At 36.9% G+C, this 11,776-nt stretch overlaps 1 protein-coding gene across 1 annotated transcript; it reads right to left on the minus strand.

Moving 5' to 3' along the window:
* Nucleotides 1-5,073: 5,073 nt before the first annotated feature.
* On the minus strand, nucleotides 5,074-7,041 carry LOC134857292 (tubulin beta chain-like). The gene is made up of 3 exons (XM_063873681.1): nucleotides 6,874-7,041; nucleotides 6,491-6,710; nucleotides 5,074-6,286 (listed from the first exon to the last, which is right to left on the minus strand). Exons 1-3 carry the CDS (start codon nucleotides 6,928-6,930, stop codon nucleotides 5,223-5,225), a joined length of 1,341 nt encoding a protein of 446 aa, XP_063729751.1. The 5' UTR covers nucleotides 6,931-7,041; the 3' UTR covers nucleotides 5,074-5,222.
* Nucleotides 7,042-11,776: the final 4,735 nt, after the last annotated feature.

Consider the following 11,776-nt stretch of genomic DNA (forward strand, 5'->3'; position numbering starts at 1 on the left):
GCGACATATTTAAAGAAGGGTTAAATATTTAAGAGCTAGGGGTCCCAAGTGTTTTAAGTGAATGTTGCAAAGGCCATCTGGACCAAGAGCTCGCGAGGGTTTGCTGTCCGCAATGGCTTGTTTGGTTTGTAGGGGGGAGAAAGTGGGGTTATCTAACAGGGTGAGCTTGGCTATTTTGTGTCTGGTTTTCCGGAGTAGCTTATCTGACCCATGAATCCTGGCTTTTGTAAACTGTTTAATAAAAGCCTTGGCTATGACTGTGCCTGAAGAGATTGTTTTTAATGATCGTGGTTCCGGCTGTTACGAAACAAATTGTACTGCGATTCGATCCGCATGTTGAAGGGGCAAAATTTTTCACAAGCCAAGGCTATATAAACATCCACACAATTTTATGGGGGTACTAAGAACTTCTCCATTCCCTATCTATCCCATGATATAACAGTGGTGGAACAGCACTTCTCAAACAAGCGATAAAACGTTAAAAAGCAGCTCTAAAACATGAATTAAGAAAAGATAGAAATAAACCTTGCATAAAAAAACTCAATATTGGAAATCTCACGTCCTCATCGCCATGCACCATTGAATGTTTACTGATACAAACCACCACTAAAACAGCTACATATGCTAACAAGTTGCAAATTCTGTGCAGCAATAATGCCACCAAATATACATACAATTAGTGCTAAGTGCGGCATTGAAGTTCCGACCAGTACATAAAGCATCTCACGTCTTTCCATTTGTCTTACTGTAGCTTAACGATGCGCAAGCACTAGCCACCAATAAATCAGAGAACAGATGCCATGAAATTTGCAACGCTACAGATCGTGATATTGGTAAAAATGTAACCAACCGGTAACTTTATTTGCAATTTTGGTTGAAAATTAAAGTAGACCAATGCTATAACACTACGCTCGCAATCGCGATTTTGTAATAACATCTTCATGAGTGGTCGCAAGAATCCATTGTTCAAAAAATAAGCATTGGAAGATTCGCAACAAGTAATCAAGTAGAATACTAGAGGAAAATATCATGTACTGAGACGGTAGTACAATCCTCGAACCACAGCGACTTTTATTCAAAAAATTTTTTTTTGGTACTTTTGCTCTTATTTAGACTTGCAAAAACAAACAAACATAGTTTAGAAAATTTAAAAAAAAAAACATTAAAACACTTGCGATACAACACAAACATAAAAAATGAAAGTCAAAAAAAGAAAGAAAAACGTTGAAAAAAACTAGGTAAACCAAAATGAAGGCACACCTAGGGCCCATCTAAAGCTGGAAATTTGTGTTTGACATTGAATAAATATGCGATACTAATGCGACACGAAAAATTTGATTTCAAAAAATGGACATTGTCCAAAGCCTTAGTTATTTCTCCACTAAAATATGAAAGAGTAAAAAAAAATTAAGGAAATCAATTTTCGTAAAAAGATATTATTTCTCTTAGGAAGCCGCCGCTTCAGCAGGAACCACTATTCCGACCGGTTTTTTCAGTTGCACTTTTCATCTCCGATTTGATCGTGTTCAGTTAAAGAAAAATGAAAAGTTTCTAAAGACCGGTCAAAAGGATTTCCAAAATCCATGACTTGTTCCAACAAAGAGCGGTCTGTGGCCACTTCAGCAGAGAATATTCCCAAAACAAAACTGGCTTTCCCGATTGAACACAACCTGAAAATTCAACCAAAAGCTCAGACTTGAGAGGGGTGTTTTTCGAGAAATCGAAAAAAAAATGTGGGTCGAAGATTGCCCCTCAGACGACCCTTTCGAAGGCTGTAGACAGAGGGCTCAAGCAAGAAGAAACTCTAGGAGTATTTGGTCTTTCTATTGATACCCCTTTTTGAAAATCAGTAGAAGTTTCTGAGAAAAACTTAAGTTTTTCAAATGAATTTAGAAATAATTTTTCATTATGAACAAAAAACAAACTTCAGCAAACCGATTGATAAACATACTACCAACATGAAAAGTGCGAACTGAAAAAGCGTGTTTAAGATGTTTCCCTTGAAACGACCTAAAACTTGGTCTTTGAGCCGATAACAAATAAGCCGAAACAATTTGGGTCGAGGAATTTTAAGCGAAAAAGAAAAAAAAACACGGAAGAAAAAACAGAGTCAAGGTAAGTAAAATTACAAATTGTAGGAGTAAATCTAACAATAAAAGCAACATTAAAGAAAATGCGTGCAGCTAAAAAAAAACGATTTCAAAATGTGACAACTAAGCCAACAACCGATCAGCAGACAAATAAAAGGCCCACAATGTTATTTTTAACAGAATATTTCCCGCTTGAAAAAAAAAATAGATCTTGGTCAGATTCGAACCCAGTAGAAAATTAAAATTAGAATTTTTTAATTTCTTTTTTCTACTTGAATCTTTCAGATTGAAAATTTGTTTCGGTTCAATCAGCGTCTTCACAAGATGGGTCGGCTTAATTTGCACGGTACTTGCGCTGTTTTCGAGCCTAAATTTTCATCATAATTGTTAATTTCGTCTTTGTTAAAACCAAAAAATTCCAATTTTTTATCTGTACAGCCAGTAATGCAAAGATTCGCTTCAACTCTTTGTTTCAACTTGACCAAAAATGAGCAGCTTGTTCCGAATCAGTAAGGTATTTATAGTCTATATTCTGACCGATGTCCGTTTCTTCTAAGGCATATTACCCTATTTGGTTTGTTTTCGTAATTTATAGCGCTTTTTTTATGCTATTGTTTTCAGAAGAGCAGCATTGGTTTTATATAGAGTTCTTGTAATTTCTTATTCTTCGTAGACTTCACACTAACGCACTGGGTGGGTCAGAAGTTATGGTTTCAAAAAAAAACTACTTCGGAAAACTGAAATGAGTTTCTCAATTTTTAACGTTGAGCGAACTAGACACTCGAGACATGTTTGAACTTGGAATTTGTTCGCCCTGTCGTTTCTAATCTTTTGTGCTAGCTGCGTTCCTTTTATTATCTGTCACGAGATTTAAGTCAATTTAGAAGTCTATAAAAATCAGTTAAATTATGTCTGAATTTTCATTTTAACCATGGGAAAATCTGTTTTCCATTCAAATTTAGGGTTTCATGACAAATCATCTCTCAACTTCTTATCCCAGGCGAAGTTATTTCAGTCAAAAATAAACCAGAATTAAGAATAGCCCAGTACAAAATAGCCCACGCAAATTAGAATATCCCATCTGAGGAATCGAAACAATTAAAATATCGCAATAGAATAATCAAAGGAATTAAAACCAAGTTGCCGAAATTGAACAAACTGATCGAAGCAAGGCCAACTATTGAAAAAGCGTATAAAATCAAATTCAGTCCAAAGCGTGAAAATTTCAACGCAGGTTTAAAATCTACCAATCTTTTATAAATAAAAGTAGCAACCTTTGATTTCAGTTTTATTTAAGGACGAAAATGCATTCAAGTCAGCTTATTCGAAGAAAATGAGAATTTTTTGGGTACGACAACTCCAATAAGGCTAATCAAGGCTTCAAGAAACCTGTTGTAAGTGGACTCTTTTTTGCTGCTAAACAAAACGTAAACGCAGGGGGGATAAAACCCGCCAATCGGGATATGTACTGTGTACAATTGATAAAATTGAGACGGATATATCTTACAGGTTCCAGCATAAAGCCAAACTTTGCTATGAACGCGAAGAGCATTTGAGTTTTCAATGTTCCAGAGAATAAGTAAACGCTCACTGTCTTCTTTTCCCTAATCATGTAGACAAAAAGGTAAAAATTTGTCGGGAATGTCGAAGTGACGGTCGTTCGATGAAATCACTTCTAGTGGTTCTTGCGATTTGTTGCTGTCGAGGGTTCTTGCCAGGGCTGCACGTGAAGGAAGTGAAAGCTGAATTGCCGGATTATCGTTCACAATCTTGAGGCTAGCTACTATCAACTGGTTGCTTACGGATTGATTTGCGATTTAGCTGTTTCTTTTCAACTGATTAACTAGCTGCCTTGCTTCTACGTGACCGGGGTTAAACTTATGGCTGTGCTCGTCATTGAACGAAATAATGGTTTCGTAGCAAGTTATAAGAGTCATTGGTCATTTATGGAATGCCATTTTGCACAACGCAAGTGAGTGGTAGATTTGGTGTATCGCTTTTTAGTGAACTCCAAGTGTCCGTCCAAGATAAGTAACGCTTTGCCTTGTTGAGTTTTACCGTAGATGAAATCTGCCATATTGGTGTTCATTGTATTGGTGCTATTTGTGTAATGATATATCTTTGCGTTGTGTTTCATTTTCAAAATTTTCTCAATTATGACTCCATTAACAGGTTGAAAAATGAACTTTCATCCCTAGAAAAGAGTCTTGTACCTTTAGCACTATCTCTACATGGCGTCTCAAAATAATTGAGGCAGTTGAATTGGGCCTCTTTTTAATTGCGATAAAGATATATGCACCAATTTTTGGTAATCTATATCATAAATTAATTTTTAATCCTCTATGGGATATTTTAATTGACGTGGGCTATATTGGCATGGGCTATGGTGTCCATTGGGATATATTGGTATCGGATATTTTGTTATGGGATACTTTCGTATGGGCTACTTTGTCCTTGTCCTGTCATCCAAATTTAGGTATCACAAAGAAATGCCTAATAGGTTCAAGCAAGTTATGAAATTGAAGCCTTTGAAGCTTCAATCCCATAAAAACTTTGAGCTGGAAAACGTTTATAGCCGCCTCCTTAACGCTCCTACACGTTAAAAATACCAACTTCGGTTTTTAAACAACTTACTATGAGACATTTATTCAAATTAGGCCCAAAACTGTTTGGCTACAAGGACGAATACAGTGAGCTGGTAATTAACTTACGCGAACAAAAATTATCAAAGTTTGATATAGGGTGTTGTAACGGGTTATTTAAATTAATTTTCATGCGCATTTCAGCACTCAGTAATTTGATAAGTGACAGTAAAATGTAAGAAGCGTTGTTAACAAGAAAAAAGTTTAACGCATTTTCCGTTTTATTTTCATTCGCTTCCGCAGCTTTGCAGTTCAGCACTTTTGCTTCGAAAAACTCTCGGTCCTTTTCGGTTGGGTATAGTTTACTCAGCCATTGTATTACTGGAATGGGAAAAACTGTATGTACAATAATTTATCTTCGCAATTTAAAGAAATGTATACTTGGTTACTTAATCAGGCAAATACTCTAAATAATATTGCACAAGTTACTGCACGCAGAGCGCTAAAAATTAATTCGATTGCATTCCGGAAAATATAATTCACAGTTTTTTCACGCTTCTTCAGCTTCCTCCTCGTTTTCGTCAAACTCTCCCTCTTCCTCGGCGGTGGCGTCTTGGTACTGTTGGTACTCGGACACCAAATCATTCATGTTGCTCTCGGCCTCAGTGAATTCCATCTCGTCCATACCCTCCCCAGTGTACCAATGCAAAAACGCCTTTCGTCTGAACATAGCAGTGAACTGCTCGCTGATTCGCTTGAACAGCTCTTGGATTGCGGTGCTGTTCCCAATAAAGGTCGCCGACATCTTGAGACCCCTGGGGGGAATGTCACATACAGCGGTCTTAACGTTGTTCGGGATCCATTCGACGAAGTAGCTGCTGTTCTTATTCTGCACATTTAACATCTGTTCATCCACCTCCTTCATAGACATTCGGCCTCTAAACATAGCCGCCACTGTTAGGTATCGCCCATGTCTAGGATCACAAGCGGCCATCATATTCTTAGCGTCAAACATTTGTTGAGTCAGTTCCGGGACAGTCAATGCTCGGTACTGCTGCGATCCTCGCGAGGTCAAAGGCGCGAACCCAGGCATGAAAAAGTGCAGACGGGGGAAAGGAACCATGTTGACAGCCAGTTTCCTCAAGTCCGCGTTCAACTGACCAGGGAATCGAAGACATGTGGTCACCCCTGACATAGTTGCTGAGACCAGATGGTTTAAATCGCCGTAAGTTGGAGTGGTCAACTTCAAAGTGCGGAAACAGATATCGTAGAGTGCCTCGTTATCAATGCAGTAGGTCTCATCAGTGTTCTCAACCAGCTGATGAACAGACAAGGTGGCGTTGTATGGCTCCACGACCGTGTCAGATACCTTGGGAGAAGGTACAACTGAGAAAGTGTTCATGATTCTGTCAGGGTACTCCTCTCGGATTTTGGAGATAAGGAGGGTTCCCATTCCAGATCCGGTACCACCTCCCAATGAATGAGTCAACTGGAACCCTTGGAGACAGTCGCAGCCTTCTGCTTCTTTTCGGACCACGTCCAAAACGGAATCTACTAGTTCTGCCCCCTCGGTGTAGTGACCTTTAGCCCAATTGTTGCCAGCACCAGATTGACCTGCAATATCGGAAATTTGAGTCCCAAACAATAAAAAAACTATCCATCAGAACTTCGAATCGAAACCAATAACAGATCATAACAGGTTCCATTTGTTTGCTAAAATCCAGTCAACACGACAAAGTGGTGAAATACTAATCACTAATACTTGATATGATACATATACCATGATAGGAAAATCATGTTTAAAAACTTGAAGCATACCGAAGATGAAGTTGTCGGGTCTGAAAATTTGTCCGAAGGGTCCCGACCTAACTGAGTCCATGGTTCCGGGTTCCAAGTCCACCAAGATTGCCCTGGGCACGTATTTTCCTCCGCTAGCTTCATTAAAGTACACATTTATTCTCTCCAATTGCAAGTCAGAGTCTCCGTGGTAGGTTCCTGTAGGGTCAATGCCATGTTCGTCAGAGATGACTTCCCAGAACTAAAAATAAAATTTGACGATTTTGTTTTTGAATTTAAAAAGGATACAATTTTTTGGGATTTTGTTTAGTTGAAATTGCGTTGCCTCGACTGCAAACGTTTTTTTCAGTAATTTTTTTCGAGATCCAAGAAAAAATCGAAAAAAAACGAACATTTCGACTTACTTTGGCTCCAATTTGGTTTCCACACTGACCGGCTTGGATGTGCACAATTTCCCTCATTTTGCAGTTTGATAGTGTTTGTTGGAAATTACAAAGGAAAAAAGAGAGCAACTATATCTGAAAATAGATTCAACTCAAATAAGAACAAAGGGGAAACAGCACAAGTACACAACACTTGCTTAGCTGGCCTTCGTAACGGATTATTTCTTACCGAGTAACAGATACAAAAAAGGAAGACACGATACGATGACTCATTAAAAACAGCTACTGGAATATTCATAACTTAGCCGAAAAACTTATACGCCGACGGGTGTTTAACCAGAACCTGAAATCCAATAAAATTGAGCAAAGCCTCAGTACCGTCAGTGAGTAATGAAAAAAGATCATTGAATAAAACTATGCTCGATTTTAGTGTCGATCGGCTAAAAAGTCTCGTCATGAAAAAAGTTTCTATTTCCGTGCCACTGAACCCAAACTGGGAAAAATAAAAAGTGTCTTGGCAAATAAATCCATTAAGAAATGTTGCTACAATTCCGGACTTTTCGTTCCATGACAATCACTATAAAGCCGCGGCTGTAGATAGTCCCTAGCTTTATTTTTAGGAATCAAAGTGGCAACTTTTCCAGTCAGGTAGAACAATATAATGATAGGCGAGATATAAAAGCTTCAATAAAATTCTGAACTCGTGGAATTCCTTGATTTTACATGCCAGAGCGGCAGACAAAATAAAGTACATGTTTTGTCTACCACCCAAGGGACCCCAACGCGAGCCTGGTTACAGAATATTTGACTTACCACGAAAGGTATATAGACAGGAAGCAAATATTGAATTACAATGAGCCGAGCTGCGGATATAAAATACTGCCTCGAGCCCGTAACCTGCTTTAAAGTAAATTCGAATTCTTCGTAACTCTTCAGAATCTAGAGCTCAAGATTGTCTTGCAAGTGATGTACGCTTTAAATCCCGTCTTTATTTTCAAACCACAAAATACCACTAGAACACAAATAAAACATTCTGAATAACCTGTTGCTGCGATCTGATGATCTGATTACATAACGTGATTTAAAAACGGGAAAACACACTAATTTCTCTTTTTTTTTTTCAAAATATTGGGCAAACTTATTAAACGGTGTATAGGAATTATCTTTCTGAAATCATGTCTAAGCCCTCAAATACTGCTCAACATTCATTTTTTGGTCTCTTTCTATTAAATACTGTAAAATATCTGAACTTCATTCACTCTTGCTCTGATATGACTTGGAAGTTAAACAAACATCAAAAGTTGGTTTCTTGACAACCGAGTAAACATATTTAGAAAGTTATCTTTGCAATTTGACTCTCAATTAAAAAAGCTTCCATATTGAACCGCACTCGATGGTTTACAAAAACAACTTAATTTGCACGAAAAAAAGGCAATAAAAAAGTTCGGATCAAGTTAGCATCCCTGCAAAGCGGTTTAGGGGGCGGCTTTTAACTAAGGGGGCGGCTTCTAAATAGGAATTTGCAATTAGTTCTAAATTGGATTTGCAGCCAGAGTGCCGAGTATTCTCAACCCAGCAAGTACCGACCAATTTCAATCCAATTTGAATAGTGAGAGGGTCAAAAAAGGAAATTTACTTCAATTTGTGGGGTTGGAGGATGTTTATTTTGTCCAAAAGTTTCTTACACAACAACAGTAGAAAAGGAAGAAATTGATTAACTTAGTCGTAGTCGAACCGATGTGTGAAGATATGTAATGATTATAATTCTGGTATCACCTAGAACAACAACACCGTGTTCTGCAAGCAGACTACTTAAATTTCTTGATGGTCGGTCAGTGCAAAAAAGTGCTGAAGACAAAAGGTGCATACGGCTGCGTCTCGTAAAAGATAACCATGAATTCACTATCCAAACTTCAGAATTTATAAACTATTTGCTCAAAAATATTGGTTTAACTTATCCAATTTATCAATAAGAGTTCATTTGAAGATTATGACAAAGGAGATTTTGAGTTGAAAAAATGACCAAGTAATTTAAAAGCGGATTTTTGTCTGCTGCCTGACCTGTCTTTTAGCAGGTCGTCTGCGTTCTGCCAAGTAGCACAGTACAACTAATGTTGCAAGAATTAATGCAGTCTTGTAATGCCTAAAAAATCAAATGGAAAAAGAAGTCTCCTTGTGAAAGAAGGTCACAGCACAGCAATTGCATATTTCCTACGCATGCAGTCTAATGCAAACTGATCATTTAATAACGTAGACTGTACCGATGGCAAATTTAATTGTTAGAATTTTTTGAACACAGACGAAGCGGAGCGCTTCGCATCACTTGAGATACAATGCAAGTGCAGTATTGCAAGCTAGCGAGTAGAAAAGGAGATTTGAACAAAAGATAACGTAAATTTTAAACAACTTTTTTTTGGAAAAACTATAAATTTCAATTTCAGAGAAACAGCCGAAACTAAAACACCAGCTTAAAATAAAAATTTAATATTTACCGAAAGGCCACAACGCCGTGAGCACGTTGATAGACGCCCATTGAGTCTAAAACAAACATAAAAAAATAAACAACTTTTTTTAAATCAATGAAAAAATCACTTCACAAGGCCAATACAAGCTTAAAATCAAAAATTTAATATTTACCGAAAAGCCACTACGCCGACAGCACGTTGATAGACACCAATTGAGCCAAAAACAAACCAAAAAAGCCATAAACAACTTTTTAAAAAAATCAAAGAAAAAAATCACTTCACAAGGCCAATAAAACGAGCCAAAACTACTTTAATTGAAAAAAAATTTAAATCGAAATCCGAAAAAAAACAGGACGAGTTATGATCGTCAAAAATGTTTATTGTTTCAATAATTAACAAATTCCAAGCTTTGGAAATTGAGCCGACAAAAATAAGCAGACAAACAATAGTCCGGTAAATCAATTTTTCTAGGAAAAAAATAGATTTCACTCATACTGAAAAACAAACAAGATCCGGTTGGGATTCGGACATCGTTAAAAGTGCTCTAAAACATTAAAATTAGGGAAAATAGCAGATCATACAGACATGCCTCGAAAGAAATTCAATTCCAGAAAATTACTACTGAAAAACATAATTTGAGCCTAGAAAATATTTATTGGACCAAATATTGGAATTACTGCCGCTGTTACACGATGAGCAGCACAGATAAACACAAAGCGCAAAAAAGTGCACGTAAAAAAAAACTTTGAAACTTTGAGCCGAGGGCATCAAGATTTTCAAGGGGATAAACCAATGTTAGAAACCCCAATATCTCAATAGTTTCTTCTGTTTTCTTATAGTATCTTACTTTAAAACAAGAAAACTCTTTTTACTTCTTCGGTCTCAGCCAAAATAGTTTCATTCTCAGCTGTTTTTATTTTCAGCTCATCACATGTCTTCTAAATATGTCAGATTCCTAGCTCTCAATTAAAATTCAAGCACTGTGCGTTAAAAATTGAAATGAAACAGACGATGCTGCACTTCGCAAGCACAGGTAACAAACTCGACGAAACACAAAAATAACCCCTGAAACAAATCTGCACGAAAACTGGATTGGATCAAACCCACACGCACATCCTAGTCTTTCTCAGTAATTCATTTTAAAGGCAACTAACGCCAAATAATTCCTGCTTTTATGAATCCTTTACCCATAAATACGAGGCGGAAATGGATGCGTTTCAACTCAGCGGGTATAGTTCATACTATTTGAAATGTTCCAATGAAAACCAATGTTAGTACGAGGACATAAACCGAACTCAAAACGGAAAGCAGCAAGCAATATAATAAAACATGACGGACCTCATGTAGAAAATTAAGTGGACTAGCATTGCGCTGCTTGAGTAAACAAAAAGATTGTAAATTTCTTTCGCAAGTTTTTTAGGACTTGCGAACTTCGACTTACACAGAGGCGACTAGCCTACTGCGAGATTCAAACTTCAGATAATTCAAAGTATCCGAGAGTTGCGGAATGGGAGTTAGTTCACAAAATAATAAGTATCCGTCATTGTTTTTTAATCTTGGCATTCCTGTGGATATTTCTCAGCTTTATTTTATAAAAAAAAAATATTTTCTTTTATTCAAACACGTAATTTGCAGCCCTGAAGTTTCGCTTGAACATGTCTAAATTATTAATCTAAATTAGATTAAGATTATAAAAAAGGGAGCTATTCTCATGCGCGAAGGAACGAATATGCGAAAATTCTCAAGCAATCAACACCCTGCATATTTGCCAAATCTGACTGAATTTATCGCTTATTTCGTGAATTTTTGAATACTGAGCTCTGATTGGCTGAAATTTTTTTTCGCACATTCGATCCATCGCGCACGCTCCATCCCTTCAAATTACAGTGCTGATTTAAATTAACCCGACAAAACGAGCTAAACTTGAAATTTAAAACGCGTTTTTCTCAAATTGGGTTGAGTTTAGGTGAAAACTTATGAAGACAAAACTTGCTTAAAATTTTAGCAGAATTTATGTTGTAATTTGTTTTGCGAAATTCGGGCCTCAAAATTTACCCCAAAAATGGGTCATTTTGGCTTTTTTAGTTAATCAAAAATTACGCCAAAAATACCCTGTCGATCACAGACATAATTATATCAAAGTGAGCCCCTTACGTAGCCCAACAAACTTTAAGAAGGGTATATTCTCCAGAAAAAAATTGCAAACCGTTCAAAAATTGTTTTTAAATAAAAAGTTGGTATTTTATATAGTAAAAACGACCTTTTTGTCTATCAAATAAAAATAAATTAACTTAAACAATGTTTTGGAGAATATATCCTTCTTAAAGTTTGTTGGACTACGTAAGGGGCTCATTTTGATATAATTATGTCTGTGATCGACAGGGTATTTTTGGCGTAATTTTTGATTAACTAAAAAAGCCAAAATGACCCATTTTTGGGGTAAAATTTTGGGCTCGAAA

This window comes from Symsagittifera roscoffensis, chromosome 1 (genome assembly GCF_963678635.1).
Source record: "Symsagittifera roscoffensis chromosome 1, txSymRosc1.1, whole genome shotgun sequence".
Classification (NCBI taxonomy): domain Eukaryota; kingdom Metazoa; phylum Xenacoelomorpha; order Acoela; family Convolutidae; genus Symsagittifera; species Symsagittifera roscoffensis.